Source organism: Rhincodon typus, chromosome 11, assembly GCF_021869965.1.
Source record: "Rhincodon typus isolate 14 chromosome 11, sRhiTyp1.1, whole genome shotgun sequence".
NCBI lineage: Eukaryota > Metazoa > Chordata > Chondrichthyes > Orectolobiformes > Rhincodontidae > Rhincodon > Rhincodon typus.
Genome location: NC_063342.1, coordinates 31,986,064 through 32,006,282, shown reverse-complemented (window position 1 = coordinate 32,006,282; position 20,219 = coordinate 31,986,064). Strand labels below are relative to the sequence as shown.

At 39.7% G+C, this 20,219-nt stretch overlaps 1 protein-coding gene across 4 annotated transcripts in view; it reads left to right on the top strand.

The window, feature by feature from the left end:
* The window catches only part of cd247 (CD247 molecule), a 147,279-nt gene that overhangs the window by 104,672 nt on the left and 22,388 nt on the right, over positions 1-20,219 (top strand). For all 4 annotated transcript variants that reach the window (XM_048603262.1, XM_020518655.2, XM_048603263.1 and 1 more), the window contains exons 2-3: positions 18,560-18,663; positions 19,878-19,946. In XM_048603262.1, coding sequence (XP_048459219.1) covers positions 18,571-18,663; positions 19,878-19,946 — 162 coding nt within the window. In that variant the 5' untranslated portion in view covers positions 18,560-18,570. The remainder of the gene's footprint in view (positions 1-18,559; positions 18,664-19,877; positions 19,947-20,219) is intronic.

The window sequence follows — 20,219 nt, the reverse complement described above, 5'->3', positions numbered from 1 at the left end:
GACTGCAGTTCGATTTCTGAAGATGAATCAGTTTGGATGTTCTTTTCACTGCAGACAGTGTTTTCCTGACAAGGATCTAATGTAAGATGGTACAGAAACTCTTGATACCATATGACAGTCACATTTTCTGTGGACTAATTGGAATGTTATTAATAGTGATCAAGTAAAATTGTTGACACGGCAACAGAATCCATCAGCCAAATTATTTATTTTCTACCAGGGTGTATGCCTAGGTTCAAATTTGCTTTCAAAAACTACAAATGTGTGTTTTAAGATTAAAGTGAAAAAGAGAACAATATCTTGTTCTTTACTCGCTGGTTATTTTAATATGGAGTGTTTTATTTTGTAGAGGCATTGAGGATGCTGTTTTTGGGGGCTGTTTTTGTCAGTTTTCCATAGTGTCTCAACACATGCTGTAGTTGTGTAAATAAATATTCTATTTCCTCTGTAGAAAATATCTGAGCAACAGATTACAAATTTAAGAATACAGGTCAAATTCATATATACTACTCTGCTATCAATGGTTGTTTGTTTGATATAAAGACATTTTGATTGGCTTCAACTTCTTATCAACCATTGTAATTTTTGTTAAGAAAACAGTAAAATAGTAACCTTTTTATAATTGTGCTTCCTCCAGTTTTCAATTATAAGCACCACAACTCTAAGTGAGAATCAAATTTGTAACCGAAAATGGATTATGTCCATTTTAAAGCTTGGTCACCACAACACCATTGTTGAGGGTCAAAATGTATGCACTGCTGAAAAAGCAGATGCGTGGAATGGTTGCTTTGCAAACTAGGTGGGTGTCTCAGTCTTTCAACCAGCTCTGCACTTAGGTGGTAGATGAAACTATGATAAGGTGCAGAACAACATTATTACACAGGAAATCCACAAACTCAGAGGTAGTTCCACTCATATATACTTGCTGCAATGAGATGCTTTTGAAATTTCTTTTAGACCACACTGAAAACATACTGCAAACAGCGAGCAGTGCATTATGCCACAAGGAAGATGAAGTTCACACAGTTTCAAAGCATTTCATGATAAAATTGAGTGAAATTCAGATGGAATAGGTGGTTATAGATACTGGAACTAGAATGTTGATAAGATGACTTTTTGACTCTGTTAAAATGTGGATTAAAAGAAGGTAGAACTGAAAAGCATGTACCATTAACAGCTCTTTAAGAACTGAATTTGCCTAATAAAAGATTAAATTTAGGTCACAATTAAAAAATTAAGCTGAAAACTACATTAGACATGAAGAAAATATTAGCAATGGGATGGGAGTTGACAAGGTGCATGATTAAGAAAGTGGGTGATGACTGCAGTTTTCACATAGCCTGGGCTCTTGCCTATGTAAAGGGGGATCCGTAATTAGCATAGGGACCAGGATGGGGAATTGAAGTGTCACCAACTGAATTGGACCAGAACCAAGGGATTAAGTCATGGGTTTCATAGAAATACAAAGGTTAGGAAGAGAGGGGAGGTTGGGCCATTAGAGGCAGAGTATCAGGCTGATTCGGAAGAGAGGGATGGAGCGTCAAAGTGAGGGAAGCGGCTACAAAGTTGCTCTCATTTTTTAAAATTAAGAAATCGACTTTAAACTTGGTACTGGAGTTGAAGTGGAGTTGTACAGGGTGAGGGATTTGAGAAGGTGGTAAGTCTTTAATTTGCCCAGGCCCTTGAAAAATGGCCGTGGAGTAGAGTAGGATATATCAGAAGGTTTTTGAAGATAACTTCTTTCTAAAACAGTTGAACCTTCAGGAAACCTCAGCAAATGTGGGAAGGACTTTCCTTTGCAAACTCTTGCCTCTCCTGATGTGTGGTGACTCTCAGGTCAAACCACTACTACTCATCTCTCTCGAATGAAAGAGCAGCCCTGAGATCCTCTGGGACTACGACGACTTTATTTTTACTGGGCATTAACACACTGACTGTCACAGAGAGATCTACTCAAAGAACTTCCAGGCAATACATACTGGAGCCAATATTTCAGGAAAGGATCCAAGAGTATTCTGGCAGATTATGAAGAAGTTAGCGCCTGGTTACCACAGAAACAATCAGAGAAAAACTATCAAGGAACTGCGAATTTTTAATAACTGCACATTTGTTAGGTCTGAATACAGCCAGCGAAGCAACTAATCAACATTAACCCCGGGTTAAAAACTTGCATTTAAAGACAATCAAAAGAAACTAAACTGTATTTTCTTTCAACTCCTATTTTTATTGTCATTATTTTTCTTTAACTTCATACCTCCTATGTGTGTGTGGGTTTAAGGACCATATACTTGATGTTTTTATTATTTTCCTTTAGTTTAACAGTTAATAAATTTATTCTGTCCTATGACTCAAGAAAACATTGGTTAGTGGCTTCTAATGGCTCCCAGAAAAAAAAATTAAGAAAAAACCCACAGAACTGTGAATGCTGGAAATCAGAAACAAAACCAGAAATTGCTGGAAAAATTCAGCAGGTCTGGCAGTATCTGTGGACAGAAAGCAGAGTTAACATTTGAGGTCCAGTGACCTTTCTTCAGAACACAGTTAACTACATTTTACCTGGAGAGAGATATTGTCTTCTGCAAAAAAAAACTCAAACCTTTGTCATGATCAGTGGAAGAAACTGAACAAAGAGGAGTTTATTCACTCCTTCTCATCTGGTCATGGCAATTGCCAGTCATTGTAACGGCTAAATTCTAAAATGGCAAATGGAGCAATGTTGTTCAAGAAAGGATAGAAAGAGAAACCTGGGAACTGCAGGCCAGTTAGCCTGACATCTCTTTATCGAGAAATTGCTGGAATGTTAATTGTTAAGGAAATCTTAACAATGCACCTAAAAAATATCAGACAGAACCAATGTGGTTTTATGAAGTGGACATTGACTGATAAATTTGTTAAACACATGGAGGTCTATGGTATAGAAAAAGGCCCTTTGGCCCATTGAGTCTGCATTGGTCAAAAACAAGCACCTAACTATTCAAATCCCATTTTCCAGCACCTGGCCCATAGACTTGTCCACTTTGGCATCACAAGTGTACAGCTAAATACTTAATAATATTATGAGGATTGTGCCTCTATCTCCCTTACAGACAGTGAGTTCTAGATTCCCACCACCCTCTGGGTGAAAAAATCTTTCCTCACATCCTCTCTGAACTTTCTGCCCCTTATTTTAAATCTGTGTCTCCTGGTCATTGATCCGTCCACAAAGGGAAAAAATTTCATCCTGTCAACCCTGTCTATACCTCTCATCATTTTATATATCTCAATCCCATTCCCCGACAGTCTCCTCTGCTTCAAGAAAAACAACCCCAGTCTGTCCAATCTCTCTTTACAACTGTCCAGCCCAGGCAACATTCTGGTGAATTTTCTTTGCACCCTCTCCAGTGCTATTACATTCTTCCTTTCACGTGGATTCCAGAACTGCAAACAATAGCTATGGCCTAACCAACATTTTATACAGTTCCAGCATAACCCTCCTGCTTTTAAACTTTATGCCTTGCCTAATAAATGCAAGTTGTCCTGCTACCTTGAGGGACCAGCAGACACGAGCATCGATACCCCTCTGATCTTGAAACTAGTACGTCCATATTGAGACCAATGTGGACTTTACTAGTTTCAAACTCTCCCCACCCACAGCCTCATCCCATGACCAACCCTCCCTCTCATCCCCATCTCCTTGGCCTGTCCATCTTCTCTCCCACCTATCCGCTCCTCCCACCTCACTGACCAATCCCCACCACTCCCTGCCTGCACTCACCTATCACCATCCCACCTACCTTCCCCAGCCCCACCCCTCCTCTCTATTTATTTCAGAGCTCCCTTCCCCCTCCCTGATTTCTGAAGAAGGGTCCTGACCCAAAATGTCAGTTTTCCTGCTCCTCCGATGCTGCTTGGCCTGCTGTGTTCCTCCAGCTCTACACTGTGTTAACTCATTTAATTTGTGTTACCTTCCCCCCCTGTTTTACTACTAAAATGACTAATTACTTAAGACTTCTGCTAAATTTCAGTCAATATGCTTCCAAAGTCTATTTTCTATCTTCTAATGGCAATATATATTTGTATTTAAAGAATATTTGGGAAATACTGGAAGACTTTGGATTACTTGGAAATTCTCTGAATTGAGCAAGAGTACCATATGATTTATTGTAAATAAAGCAACAGTTTAATGTTTCCCGTAAGCTGCTTGCCGTTTTACTAAAAATCAAGTGACTTTGGAGCAGTTGCTAAGCAGAACTTTACAGAAGAAGAGATGAAGTTTTTTTTTTGCCTAATTACTTTTAGCTTTTAACAGACTAGGGGCCCCATGCTAATGTTGGCCTAGCAACATTCTCTGGACTTTGATCTCTGGGTATGTAGAACAGAGCTCTAAGTAAGGAAGACACTCCAGAAACTGCAGGCTTTCTCCTGAAATCCTGTTCTCAGTAGAAATTTCTGGGAAAATGCTAGAGTTTCATATGCCAGCATATCTGTCTACTTGGTAAAACCTGAAGGAGTTGACTGTGTCCAATTCTGGATGACTCAAATTGAATGGAATCAGAGTAGGACGTTTATCAGTTTTGATATTGATAAACTGTGAGAATTTCAGCTTCATTAACAAAAACTTCAGGGGATATGAGAAGTCATGATATTGTATCCTTTGTTTTCAGACCCTTGGCTTGTATAGAGTTGCTTCCTTCTTTTGCCTTTTTCATTTCAAAGCATCATCTCTGCGGAGACTTGTCTTTCTGAGTGGTATGAGTGTCTGTTTGTGCGATGAAAGGGGTTATAGTTTAGTTCTGGATCGGTGTTAACCAAAGTTTGTCACTTGCTTTAAGAATAAGTTTTGTTCACAAGAAGTGGATTATTTTGAGTTCATTCAAGAAGCCTGGTGTATGTTTCTTTTATTTTTGATTATAGTATTAAAGAGAAGCAACTGGCCATTTTGGTAATTGAATCATTCAAAAATGGTGCAATCAACTTGATTAGCAGCACATTGCTCCCATCACAGTTATAACACTTCCTCATGACATTTCTGCATTTGGTGTTATTGGCCATGCATATCCAAGCCAGTAATATATTTATGGAAAAGTGAGAGGTAATGCATTTGGGGAAGGCTAGCAAGACAAGGGATTACACTATGAGTAGTAGGACCCTGGAAAGTATTGAAGATCACAGGGACATTGGTGTGCATATCCATGTATCCCTGAAGGTGGCAGGGCAGGTAGGTAAGATGGCTAAAAATGCATGTGGAATACTTGGTTTTATTTGCTGCTATATAGAATAGAAGAACAAACAGGTTATGCTGAAACTGTATGGAGTACTGTGTACAGTTCTAGTCATTGCATTTATAGGAAAGATGGGATTGTACTAGAGAGAGTGCAGAGCAGATTTACCAGGATGCTGCCTGGGCCAGAAGGTCTGAACTTTGAGGAAAGATTTGTTAGTCTGGAGTTGTTTTCTTTGGAGCAGTTCCTTGAGAGGTGATCTGATAGAGGTGAATAAGATTATGAAGGACATAGATAGAGTGGATAGGAAAGCACTTTTTGCATTAATAAAGGGGTCAATAATTGGGGGGTGTACTTACAACGCAAAATGTAGACAGCTCTGGAGAGACTTAGGGAGATGTTTTTTTCCACTCAGGGAGTGGTGGGAGTTTGGAACTCCCTATTTGAAAGTACGGTTGAGTCAGAAAGTTTAAGCAGGATTTTGTTATTTACTTACATTGCCACATCCTCCACTGTTATGGGCCAAAAGCTGAAAAATGGGATTGGCTTGGTCAGGTCTCTGTCAGTCGGCGCAGACGCAATGAGCCGATTAGCCTCCAAATGTACTGTAAGTGTCTGAATCTCTTTAAAGAGTACTGCCGACCTTCAACAGGGCAATTCCACTGAACACATTCATCCAGTCTGAAAACAGCAGGTCCCCACTACTTTTATTGGCAATCCATTGTCCTTACAATCCCAACAGCATTAATTTTACTGCCAAGTTTGTATGCTGTAGAATATCAAATAGCTTTTAAAAGTTGAAGTGCACATCAACCATACTACCTTCATTCACCCTCTGTTGCTTCAACAATTATCTCAATCAAACATGACTTACCTTTAATAAATGTCACAATTTTTGTGATCCCAAAGGATTTGGATGACCTTATTTAAAGTATCCAGAAGGAGAAGTGACATTAATGACCTAAATAAATCTTCCATTCCGATACTTTCATGCACATAGTCTAAAGGAGGGCCACAGAATTCATTTCTGTAGGATCTCTTTTGATCTCGAATCCCTCTCAAGAATCTTTTAAAATTATGATTCATTCAGGTTTTGAATAATTTATATCTTGTCAACTTAGTTGCTTTTGAAGCACACATAAGGAAACTATTTTGGAGATCCAATTATCAGGTGCTTAAATAATTTTGCACCAAAATATCTGTCTGCCAAATTGGTAAGAAAGATCTCTTTCACATATTACACTTCTCAAAGATGATGTTAGTAGAACGTACTGTTCTATTCAATCCACCTTCTGTTTTTACAAAGTACAGGGTAAATTCAATGAACTCATGACCCCCATGTTGAGCTGTGCTTGAAGGAGATAGGGTTCAGGCATACAGGGCGACACTATTATAATTCTATTCCTGCTGAACACTCCATTTGAGTCTGTTACTCCATCTTCAATGCTAAGAATGAGAAATTGTCCAAGTTACCTGACAGTTTCTAGATCTACTGGGACCTTCATAAAGTGGATATGTACATGATTCTTGGGAAAATTCATCTACATTTAAATAAATCAAGAACGTTTGCTTTTCAAGCATTATTGTATCTGATTTCAGTACTGTATTATTAAATCTGAAAAATTAAGCATATTATTTGTTATATAATTGTAATGAGTAGACAGAGCAACGCATATCATATGAAATACCTATCTTGCAAGGCACCAGTTTTGGAGTGATCGCCTTTCCCATCTTAATTTCTAGTTCAGAAATGTTTCCTAGAATTAGTCCATTTATTGGAAGGACATTAACAGCTCACTCCATCATTTAGAGCTGTAAACCTAGAGAAGAAAATAAATAAAAACCAAAAGAACTGCGGATGCTGTAAATCAGGAACAAAAACAAAGTTGCTGGAAAAGCTCAGCAGGTCTGGCAGCATCTGTGAAGGAAAAAATAGAGTTAATGTTTTGGGTCTGGAGACCCTTCCTCAGAACTGGGAAGTTGAGAAGAAAATAAATGTTTACTAACAGATAATTTGGGAAATTATTTTTGGAAAAGGACAACTACTACAGTGATGATGGAAAATCAAGCAGTCATGAATGTTTTGGTACGTAAATTGGCAGGATGGCTGGTTAAGATAGAAGGGAGTGGGTACACATTCAGAACTTTTGGCTGCTATCCAAATGGATGAGTGAATGAAAACTGAGGTAAATAGATGCAAATAATGCTAAAGAAGATACTAAACAAGTTCTCTCTGTAATAAATTTGGGCCGGTTCTGTTGATAACTAGACTCACTACTACCTTTCTGGGATAGAAATCATGGAAAAATCAGGGGAAAACATTTTCATCAAGATCAAAAAACATTAAGATAAGGATGAATTGATTCAGAATAGTCAGCGTGGATGTCTAAAGGGAAAATCATGTTTGATGAACTTTCTGGAGTTTTTTGAAGAAGTAACGGAAAACGTTGATGAGGGTAACTTTGTTAATGTTTTAACCATGAATTTCCAGAAGGCATTTGATACACTGCCAAACAACAGACATATGAGGATAGTGGTAGGTCATGGAATAAAAGGGACAGTTGCAACTTGGATGCAAAATTGGCTGAATGATAAGACACAGAGGATTCGTCAATGGATATCTTCTGGGCTGGAGGAAGATTGGAGTCGAATTTTCCAGGTGTCAGTAGTGGGACACTTGCTTTTCCTGATATATAGGAATAGTTTGGACATTTGTTTGTAAGGGACAATTTCAAAGTTTGTAGATGACACTAAACCTGAAAAAATTGTAAACTGTGAGGAAGACAGTGTGGAGCTCCAAATGACGTTAAAGAGTACAATGGAACCTTGATCAAACGGGCTGAGGAGTGGCAGATGGAGTTTAATTTAGATAAATGTGAAGTGTTGCATTTTGGTAAGGCAAACCAGGGCAGGATTTATACAGTTAATGGTAAGGCTCTTGGGGGAGGGTTGCTGAACGAAGAGACCTAGGGATGCAGGTGTATAGTTCCTTGAAAGTAGGGTTGCAGGTAGATAAGGTAGTGAAGAAGACATTTGCCTTCATTGGTCAGTGCATTGAGTATAGGAATTGGGACATCAAGTTGCAGCTATACAGGACATTGCTGAGGCCAGTTTTGGAATACTGTAATTAGTTCTGGTCTCCCTACTATCGGAAAGATGTTGTTAAACTTGAAAGGGTTCAGAAAAAGATTTACAAGGATGTGGCCGGGTTTGGAGGGTTTGAACTACAGGAAAGAGGCTGAATAGGCTGGAATTTTTTTCCCTGGAGCATTGAAAACTGAGGAGTGACATTATAGAAGTTTATAAAATCATGAGGGGCATGGGTAGGGTGAATAGGCAAGGTCTTTTTCCCAGGGTGGAGTGGTTCAAAAGTAGAGGGCATAGTTTTAAAGTGATTTAAAGGGGATCTGGGGGACAACTTTTTCATGCAGAGGGTGGTGTGTGTATGTAATGAGCTGCCAGAGGAAGTAGTGGAGTCCTGTACAATTACAAAATTTAAAAGCCATCTGGATGGGTATATGAATAGGAAGGGTTTAGACTGATATGGGCCAAATGCTGGCAAATGGGACTAGATCAGTTGACGATATCTCGTTGTCATGGATGAGTTGGACCGAAGGGTCTGCCTCCATGTTGTATAATTCCATAACTCTATAAGTTGGTGGAGTAAGTGGAGAGGTGGCAGCTGAGGTTCAATGCAGAGAAGTCTGAGGTGATGCACTTTGGTAAGAAGAACATTGAAAGACAATATAAAATGGGAGCAGAGGAACCTGGGTATATATTTGCACAGATCAATGAAGGTAGCAGGGTAGGTGGAGTGAGCAGTGCATAAAGCATACAGTGTTGGCAGTTTTATTAATAGTGGCATAGAGTATAAGAGTAGGGATGTGATGTTGAATTTGTACAAGACACTTGTTAGACATCAGCTGGAGTGTTGTGTACAGTTGTGGGGTCCACAATATGGGAAGGATGTGAATATATTGGAAAGAGTGAGTAAGTGATTTCCAATAATGGTTGCAGGAATAGGAAACTTCAGTTATGAGGATGAATTGAAGAAGTTGGGACTGTTCTCTTTAGAGGGAAGAAGGCTGAAGGGAGATTTGATAGAGACTTTCCAAATCATGAGGAGTCTGTATAGAGTGGACAGGGAGAAGCTGTCCCTGGTCATCAACGATAAAAGAATTTAAAAGTTTTAGCAAAGATTTGTAGCTTGGGTTGTGGGTGAGGTTGTTGACTTGCTCACCGAGCCAGCTTGTTTCGTTCAGACGTTTCGTCACCATGCTAGGTAACATTATCAGTGGACCCTCCAATGAAGCGATGTTGTTATACTCCGCTTGGAATTTATACTGTCCGGCCTGTTATAGTGAGTTGTCATTTCCGGTTTTGTTCTGTTTGGGTTTGTATATGGGGTCCAATTCTATATGTTTGTTGATTGCATTGTGTGTGGAGAACCGTACCTCTAGGAATTCTGGCACTTAAAGTTAGTAATTGTGTGTCAAGCTCTTCTCCTGTTCAATCATCTCATTTATATTTTTAAAAAAATGACAAGATAAGAGCCACGCACCAGGTGGAGGATTGGGATCTGCAATTCCTCTCTGAGTGCCAGGTTTCCGACCTTGCTTTGAAAATCCAGCTTGTATGGCTCGGAGGCCAGAGAGCTATCAACTGAGAATCACAAAATTGTTACATTGCAGGAGGGGGCCAATAGTCTGCATTGGTTTGCAAATAACCGTTATGACTTGATTCCATTCTCCTGCCTTTTCTCCATAACCAAATACATTGTTCCTATTCAAATAATCACAATGCTGCCTAAAATGCGTTGATTGAACCTGCTTCCATCATTCTTCCAGGCAGTGCATTCCAGGCCCTGACTGCTGTGTTGTGTGAAGTTTTTTTTCTCTGTCATATTGCATTTACTTCTTTTGCAAATGATGTTAAATTGGTGTCCTTTTGTCCAGATGTGATGCATCTTAGGTTACTGAAGGAGTTAACGTCAGAAATTGTGTAGGGTGTAGCTACAATCCCTGCTTCAATGAAGGAGTGGTGCCAGAGGACTGAGGAAGAGTTGCAAATGTTGCACCCTACAAAACAAAAACAGAAATAAACTCAGAGTGCAGACTAACTAACCTTACATCAGTTGTGTACAATCATAGAACCCCTACAGTGTGGAAACAGGCCCTTTGGCCCGACAAGTCCACACTGACCCATCCTCCAAATAACCCACTTCAGCTCTATATCCCTGAACACTACGGGCAATTTAGCATGGCTAATCCACCTACCCTGCACATCTTTGGACTGTGGGAGGAAACCGGAGCAGCCAGAGGGGACCCACGCAGACACAGGGAGAATGTGCAAACTCCACACAGACAATCGCCCGAGGGTGGAATCAAACCCGGGTCCCTGGTGCTGTGAGGCTGCAGTGCTAACCACTGAGCCACCGTGCCGCCCTTCAATTGTGGAGAAACTATCACAAACGTAGTATGGAATAAAATTCATTATTACTTAAAAAGTCATGATTTTATAAATGACAGCTAACATGGATCTTTTGAAGGGGTAAATTGTTTTTGACAAGCAAGATTGAGCTCTATGATGAAGTAATGTAAAGGTCTGGTGAGGAAAGTGCACTTGATGTTGTATATCTGGTCTTTCAGAAACTTTGATACCCGCATTATAAATTTGTTAGAAACATTATCGTCCATGTAATTAAAGTAGCAATAACAGTGTGAGAGAAAACTCATTTAAGCATCACAAAATAGACAGTAGTGAATAAAGGATACTTTTCAGACTGAAGGGATACTGTCATACCCTGCATGGGTTGGTGTTGGGACTGCCACCCTTTTCCACATGGGTTAACTTGTCCAGCTGTGCAAGCTGGACATAATTTGATCAAACCTTCAGATGACACAAAGCCAAAAAGTGCAGTAAACAGATTTCAGAAGGATGTAGGTGGACTGGAGAAAAAGGTAAGCAGAGGGCAGAAACTTGGCAGGATGTACTTGCCATAGAGGGACTGCAGCAGAAGTTCACTAAACTGATACCAGGGATATCATTACTGTCCTATGAGGAAAACTTGGTTCGACTGGGCCTGTATTCACTAGAGTTTGGAAGGGTGAGAGGACTGGACAGACTAAATGTGGTGAAGATGATTTCCTTGTTTGGGGAGTCTACAACGTGGGTACATCGTCTCAGGATATGGGTAGACCATTTAGGACTAAGATGAGGAAAGAATTCTTCACTCAAAAGGTATGGAATTCGCTATCATAGAAAACTGCAAAGGCAAAACACTGAATATATTTGAGAAAGAGAGTTTTGTTTTTTATTCTAAAGGCATCGAAGTTTAGGGGAGAAAGAGGGAACGTGGCATTGAGATGGAAGAACAATCAGTGATCACATAGTGGAGCAGGCTTGAAGGGCTGAATAGCCTACTCCTGTACCTAGTTTCTGTGTTTCATTGTCCTCAGATAGAATAGTATCCAATTCTAGGCACTACACTTAGTGAAGAATGCTAAGGCCTTTGGAAAGATGCAGAGGAGATTTATTAGAATTTTCTCAGAGATGAAGAACTAAAGTTATGTGGGAAAATGACAGAAGTTGGGATTGTCCTGCATGGAACAGAGAAGGCTAGGAAGAAACTTAATAAAAGTGTTCAAAATGTTGAGGGGTCTTGGTAGAATACATTCAGAGAAATTGTTTGCACTGGCAGGAATGTTGGTAACCAAAGGTCACAAATTTAAGGCAATTGCCACAAGAACCAGAGGGAAGATTGCAAAGACTTTTTAATAGTTTATTGTGATCTGGAAAGCCCTGCCTCCAAAGGGTGGTGGAAGTAGATTCACTAGTATTTTCAAAAAGAAACTGAATTACTATGTAAAGGGGAGGAATTTGCAGAGCTGCAGAGAAAGGACAGCCAAATGGATTAATTGGACAGCAGTTCCAAAGGTACAATGAACCAAATGACCCCTTTCTGGGCAGTATGACTCAAGTATAAACATGAACAGATGAAAGCTATCTCGAACATCATCTATCTGTTGAAGAAAGCAACATCAGCTAAACATATTGACTCTGTATTTCCACACACTTTACTGGACAAGTTTACATAAAGGACCACAAATGAAAAAGACTAGCAGTGAGGAGCCAAAGAAATAACACTTTTATTTTGTAAAAGGATGTGGTTGGTTGTGTCTGAAAAAAAGACCATAGTTCAGATTTCCGGAACAGCTTTAAAAGCATTTGTTCTCCGACCATACAAACACTAGATATATATATTTGTGCAGTGTCAATTACCCTATATTTACATTGTCTGTATTCAACATAAATATATGCCAAGGTTCTACATACAATAAATATCTGACAGTTTTTCAGACCTCATGTAATTGAGGGATTTTAATGATATAAACTGTAGGAGAGAATCTCAATCCTATTCCAACACTAACTGGATTACACGTTTGGAAATTCAGCCTTTGCTTTAATAAGACGGTTCTGTCGAGGATAAATGTACTCAAACAGTCATCTGGAAGAAGGCTGAAGGTCAGATTGGTTCTATTGAAATAATAACAATGCTCAGACAGGAGTTAGCAGTTCAGTGATATCCTACAGCATTACATAAACATCAGTCAGCAAACTCAGCACAGCCATTTACATTTGAAGCTAATTTAAGCCTGCTTCTTTGAATAAAAAACATAAAATATTAATTGGGGTACATCTGATGAAAACTGACAGTAATCATCTGTCCAGGCATATAATGTTCTCAAGTTCAGTCATACAAAACTAGGGTAAAAATCTCTCTGAACAACAATTTCCCTTAAAATATGTTCCAAAGAATTAATGCATCCAGTTTAGTCTCTGTGTCATATAGTCTTATGAAAATCTGGCCTATTCCTTCTTTTGATTCCTTTGTGCATTCAATTTGGTTCTTTCATATCTTTTGACTAAAAGGATGATCTGTGATTTCTGAGCCTTAAGCTTTGGAAGTTCAGAATTTCCGCAGGAATTCTCCAGCAGGAAATCTGGGGACCTCTCCCCAAAGAAATAATGGGAAAAATGGCTGTTGATGAGGTTTTGGCCGAATTTCTATTGAAGTTAAAGTGAGAGATCAGGAGCAATGTCCAGAAATTCAGCACTGCTGTTCTTGTAGGTGTTGTTATTGTGGTTCAACAAGCTCAGAGATCTCTGAAAAGAGCGAATAATTATACCACCACCCTATATCCTTCAGTACGTTACTTAAGGACAGATTCAGACAACAGAGAGATATTTCTGTTTTAATGCTCTTATCTAGTGAATTCCTGATTTGAGTTAACTGTTCCCAGCTGATGCTACAATTAGTTTCCAAACTCCTGGTTTGAGCCAGGAAAATTAGGTGATGTTCGTAGCAATATTCGGTGATTTCCAGCTGGAATTCAAATGCATGAAGATATTTTTTCCACTCTCGCTCTGCAGTTCTTGTGAGTTTTATTTGCACTAAGGCTGTAATGAGTCTGCAGTTGAATAGTCACCATGCGTGAATAATGGTCATTTGGTGACAGACAGGAGGATGACTGCTCAGAGTTTCCTTCTGTTTAAGAGAGGAAAAGACAGATTAGTTGTGGATAAGAGAAATTTCAAGTGAACACCCTAATTGCAATGCTTGTCGAACATTGCATCTCACTCAGTTGGCTCAAAAAGCACGTGACGGAGAGAGCGTGGTCACAGGCTGGAAGGATCGGAATAAATGATCTAAAAATAAATTAGTAATTTGAATAATGCCAATACTGCAGCAGTCCTTTGTCATTTGGCCATAGCTCACAGTGAACCTCTCCTATCAGTCATCACCCACACGCACTTTGATATCATTTTTTAATGTCGGCTCCACCACACATTTCCTCCCTTTCTGAGGTTCAGGTGACCCACTCTCTCCTGTTCAGTGGTTCAACCCCGTTCAGTTCCATCTCTGCTGCACTTTTCTGGTGACTCAAACTTTCAGTTGGTGTTCCATATGTTTCTCTAATGGCTCCCATTTACATCTTCCACATTCCCACAATATTCAGGCAGTAACCAGAAGTTAGAATTGGAGGTGGTTAACACTGCATTTAATTTTTTGGATGCAAAAGAAAGTTGGAAATGATACACCAGGAGTTAAAAATCAGGGTGATTTGTGGAGGTCAGTGCTTTTGGGATTAGGGATGGGTTGAGGTTTCCCCATGGACTACTCAACATGAGGACACGGCCATTTTAAATCTATCTTTTTAAACATTTTCTTGGGATGTGAGCATTACAAGTTAGGCTAACATTAATTCTCCATTCCAAGTAGCTTTTGAGAAGGCAGTGGTGAGATGCCTTCTTGAACTGCTGCAGTCCATCAGGTCCAGATAGTACCATTAGGAGGTTCTGGGTTGAATAGTTATGACTCTGATGGCAGGAAAGCACTGATAATCAAGGGCCACTTTTCCACGAGCTGTACCAAAAAATAAATGTTTTATTCAACCCCAAAATGGTCAATTTGTTTCCCTTTCCGTACTACCATCCAGAGCAAAACGAAATCAATCAGGCTTCTTTAGTGGACCCAATAAGAACTCATTTATTAATAAGCAAAATTTATTCCTTAAACAATTCAGAAATAAAGTATACTCCCTTAATCCCAACATAGGGTGGCATGATAGCTCAGTGGTTAGCACTGCTGCCTCACAGTGCTAGGGACCTGGGTTTGATTCCTCCCTTGCTGGTGACTGTGTGGAGTTTGCACGTTCTCCCCGTGTCTATGTGGGTTTCCTCTGGGTGCTCCAGTTTCCTCCCAGTCCAAAGATGTGCAGGTTACATGGATTGGCCATGCTAAATTGCCCACGGTGACCAGTGATGCATAGGTTAAGTAAGTTAGCCATGGGAAATGTAGAGTTACAGGGGGGTAAATCTGAGTGGGATGCTTTTTAGAGGGTTGGTGTGGACTTGATGGGCCGAATGGCCTGCCTGCACTCTGTAGGGATCCTATGATACCCATTCACACAGTTAAGATAAGACAATACAGCTCTGCAGAGATATTTCAGGATTTGAAAGAAAAGGTAGAAATTAATAATACCTCTGTAGATCAAGGGTCCAAACTGAGAAAGTGTGATTGGTTCAGAGATAGTAGGAACTGCAGATGCTGGAGAATCCGAGACAACAAGGTGCAGGGCTGGATGAACACAGCAGGCCAAGCAGCATCATAGGAGCAGAAAGGCTGACATTTCGGGCCTAGACCCTTCTTGGTTGATGTCTCATAGTTCCTTTAATTCCCTGTCGACAAAATCAAATTGTTGTTAGTGGCAGAATGATGGAAGAGCCTCACGTCAGATTTCAAATTCAGATCAGAAACTGTTAGGAACCCTGATATTGAAACTTCAGTAAGTTTCACAAATACTTCACACTGCTAGTTTTACTGCTTCTGTTAGTGAGACAGAGAGAACACTCTGGTTTCTCCCTGCAAGCCTCTCCAACTGCCCATACCTAGGTCTGTGAAAATACACAGCAACTTCAGTCTGAAGACTGTTGCTGGGCAATATACAGCACAGATCTTAGGTTTTTTTTCACAGTTTTCCCAGCGATTAACAGCCATTAAATCTACCTCATCATCTCTTTTTAAAAGCTTTATGGACTTTTTTGCAAAGCTATTTCCTTTTCAAGTTGACAACAAATAACCGATTGTTATCTTTTACCTTTTTGGCTTCCCCCCAGACACTCAGGTGATCTAATGAAAAACACTCTTCAACCCAGAAATGTCCTCATAACTACATATTCTATTTTTGTTAATAAATATATAATGTGTATATTTATGGGAGGTGACAGCCCAGTAGTACTATCACTGGATTGTTAATCCAGGAAAGCAGGTAATGTTCGGTGGACCTGGGTTCAAATCCTGGGGTGAATTTGAATTTGAATTTAATAAAAACAAATCTGGAATTAAGAGTCTAATGATGATCATGAACCCATTGTCAATTGTCAGAAAACTCACCTGGTTCATTAATGTCCTTTAGGGAAGGAAACTGCCATCCTTACCTGGTCTGGACTACATGGGACTCCAGACCCACAGCAATGTGGTTGACTTTCTGGGCAGTTAAAGGGATGGGCAATAAGTGCTGCCTAGCCAATGACCCCCTCATCCCATGAATTAAGGAAACAAAATATATTCCTATCAGGATGTTGTGTGATCTGGAGGGAACTTGGTGGTGATAGTATTCCCAAATATTTGCTGCTCCTTTTCTTTTAGGTTGTGAAATCATAGTTTCAGAAGTCGCTGTAGTGAATCTTGTGGCTGGTAATGCTGCTATCATTGGTGCTTGTAATGAAGGGAGTCAATGGTTAGGGAGGCAGGTGGGGTATGAATCAAGCAGGCTGCGTTGTCTTGGATGGTGTCAGGCTTCCTGAATGCAATTAGATCTATACTCCTCAAGTAATTGGAGGGTATTCCATCACACTCTTGTCGTGTGCCTTGTAGATGGTGGGCAGCCTCTGGGGAGACAGGAGGTGAGTTATTTGCTGAAGGTCTTGTAGCCATTATGTTTATGTGGTGAGTTCAGTTTCTGTTCATTGGATTGTTCAGGTTTCACTCCTCACTGAAATTGACAGGAGTGACATTATGATTGGTAGGAAAAGCAGGAGTTGGGAGTTGCGAGCCACTTGGGATCTAAATTAGAACATTCTCGCGGTCTGGCTCACTGTCTGCCCTCTCAGATGGATGTAACAAATCCGAATTCACTATTCACAGGCAGCTCCTCTCCGAAATCTAATTTCTTTGTGCGGGTTTGAACATGAAAACGTTAATAATTGAGAAGACCAGCAAACATCTCGATGAACAAACCAGGGGCAGAATTTCACATCTGCTCCACAGCAAGCTTTGTGCCAATGGGCATTTAATAAAGTAGAAGAATGCAGAGTGGCACCTAACTAGGCAGGCCTTCCACAAGAGGCAACCCAGGGCTTTTGCCAGCTCTCCAGCTGGCTGCCAAGACCCCGTCGCCTCGAGGAAATATCGGCCCAAATAACTTTGTAACAGTAATGTGCAGTTTACATGTAGGCACCTCAAATGCAAAATGTTTCATGAAGTTGCCTCAACAGCACCTTCCCAGCCTGTAGCCATGACAATCCCTAAGGACAAGGGCAGTAGATACATAAGAACACCACCACCTGCAAGTTCCCCTCTAAGCTACTCACCATCATGACTTGGAAAAGTGTCATCATTCCCTCAGAGTTGCTGGGACAAAATCCTGAAATTCCCTTCCAAACAGCACTTGTGGGTGTACCTACACCACGTGGAATGTAGTTGTTCAAGGAGCCAGCTCACCACCACCTTAATTCTGAAGGGCAATTAGCGATGGACAGTAAATACTAGTCCTGCCAACAGCGGTAACATCCCAGGAATAATAAAATAATGACACAATCGTAAAAATGAACGTCACACCAAAGAAAGAAATATGAAGTGAGGTGATGAAATGTGACATGAGTGCAGAGGGTTTTAAGGATTGAGTTGAATGAATGGGAGTGTTTGTGAGATTTAGGGAGTGAATCCCAGAAGACACAACCGAGTTGGCTGAAGACATGACTGCTGACATTAAGGTGAAGTGGGGTGGAAGGTGTGAGAATTTCTGAGCACTTTCAGAGCTTCAGCATCAGCAGTTCTTTGTTTTATTTGAGGACATTTGAGGCCAGGATCAGAAGAATAGAGAATCCAGAGGAGGTTACAGAGTTCGGGATGGGTAAGACCATGAATGGATTTAAACGGGAGAATGAAACTTTTAAATCTGAGGCATTGGGGAACTGGTGTCTAATGGCCATGGCAGGATAGAATTAATGGTCCAATGTAATTCCTGCAGAATAGGATACAGGTGGGTGAGTGTACGTTTATGAAAAATGGGTGACGTGATCTGGAGGTGATTTTAGCATGAATGAAGGTTTCAACAGCAGCTGGAATAATGCAAAGGCATACACAGATGAATTACAAACTTCGAAATACATACATATGGACAAAATAAACGAGCAAGAATGGACTAGTAGGTCCATCAGGCCTGACCCATGTCATGATGAAGAACATTTTCAAGTGCAGTCCCCTAATAAATACTCCTCCTTCCTTTAACCTTAACTTAGTCTATTTTGTATCTTACTGCATACATTGTACTCCTCAAAGATCACCAACACTATGACTGTGACCAACTGATAACATCTAACTGAGTGAAGAATCATCACATTCACCAAATTAGCTTTAAGTATTCAAGTGAAATGCAATGTATTGTGATCAACTGCAAGCTTATGACAAAATACCTTGGGATATTTAGTGAAGAATCCAGAAATAAATTAATATTAGAAAAGACATTTGGACCAATGACTGAGGAGGCATTTTTTGTTTGCCATTTTGACAGATGCTGACGTTATGAACCTGGATGACCCTAAGTTGTGTTATATTCTCGACGGAATTCTCTTTGTGTATGGGATTATAGTCACTGGTCTCTACCTTAAGCTGAGGGTAAGTCATTTACCATTATCTGTTATTGTTGAACTTCAGATGAACTATAAATTAAATATTGGTTATAAATGAAGAACAGTACATAGGTCATTTTGTAGCATTAAATGTAATTTTTATTAAACATACAGATAATGAACTACTTGAACCTGTACAATCAATCAACATTATTTCTGTGATACATGAACAGTTTTAGTGGGTGCCACAATGTACACTTTGATGTATCAATGTGCTGCAGCGTTGAATGATACATTACAGCATCAATGATTTCCCATACCAGAAATTTCCTGATTTGGCTAAACGAGGGTGACAGTCTCCACTTATTTTGCTAATGTTAAACTTGGTAATCTAACTTCAAATGTTTTTGCATTGACTGTTTTTTTGAAGTGGAATAGTAAACTCCCCTGCACACCCCCACCCCCCAACTCCTCCAATTGTATAGATACTTTAAACAATGTGAATGTGGCTGTAAACACATAAAGCATTATATTTTTAATTAGATACATTATTCTGCTTTATCACAGCATGATTTAGTGGAGCTGATTTCTTTTTGCCCTGTGTGATCTGTGGCAATTACCAGCATAGAAAACACATTTATTTGGATGTTTCAATGCTTCATCTCTTTACCAAGCATTAAATTAATGAAACCACATGGATGAAAATGACATTTATTTTAAAAAAAGAAAGAGTGAGATGGTTGTCTATTCATCTGTGGGAACATTTTGTTTCCTTCCTGATACAAATCATAAGCTTGCACAGCAGGGAGTTTATGATCAGTCAACAACAATTAGGATATTAATTTTAGCAGACTTCTGATTAAATTCTGCTACAGAAGTAGTACTGGTATCAGTTAAAAGGATATTTAGTGTTTTGTTCCATATACATTTTCTTCCTTGCATATCTTAACATGGTATTTATTTACTATTACCATACTCAAACAAATCATTGGAGATTTTGCTAATTTTATGTTACATTTTTTCCCCTGTACACAGCCTTGCGGGTGCAGGATATTCTATGAATGGTCACTCTTTTCTTTTGTGCTTTCAGGGCATTCTACTGGCCACATATGAACTAGTTGCTCATTACATAACAAACAAATTAGTTTGTAGCATGAGAATATTGCTGGTTATTTTAATGAGCGATATTAGTGATATATAGCAGGATTAGTAAATGAAATTTATTTTGTACAATATGTCCTTTACATTTTGTTTTCAAAGCTGACCAAAGTAAGAGGAAAACATGAAGATATTCCTGCAAACCAACCAAATACAGAAGACCAATATCAAGTAAGTAACAGTTTACATTTTCTTTAAATTGGCTATCACAGGGACAATAGCATCCTGATTTGGGTCAGGTCTAATAAAATGGATAACACAATGGATAGCAACAATGATTGAATTCAGAGATAGTAGGAACTGCCGATGCTGGAGAATCTGAGATAACAAGGTGTAGAGCTGGATGAACACAGCAGGCCAAGCAGCGTCAGAGGAGCAGGAAAGCTGACGTTTTGGTTCTGGACCCTTCTTCAGAAAAGGGTCCAGACCCGAAACGTCAGCTTT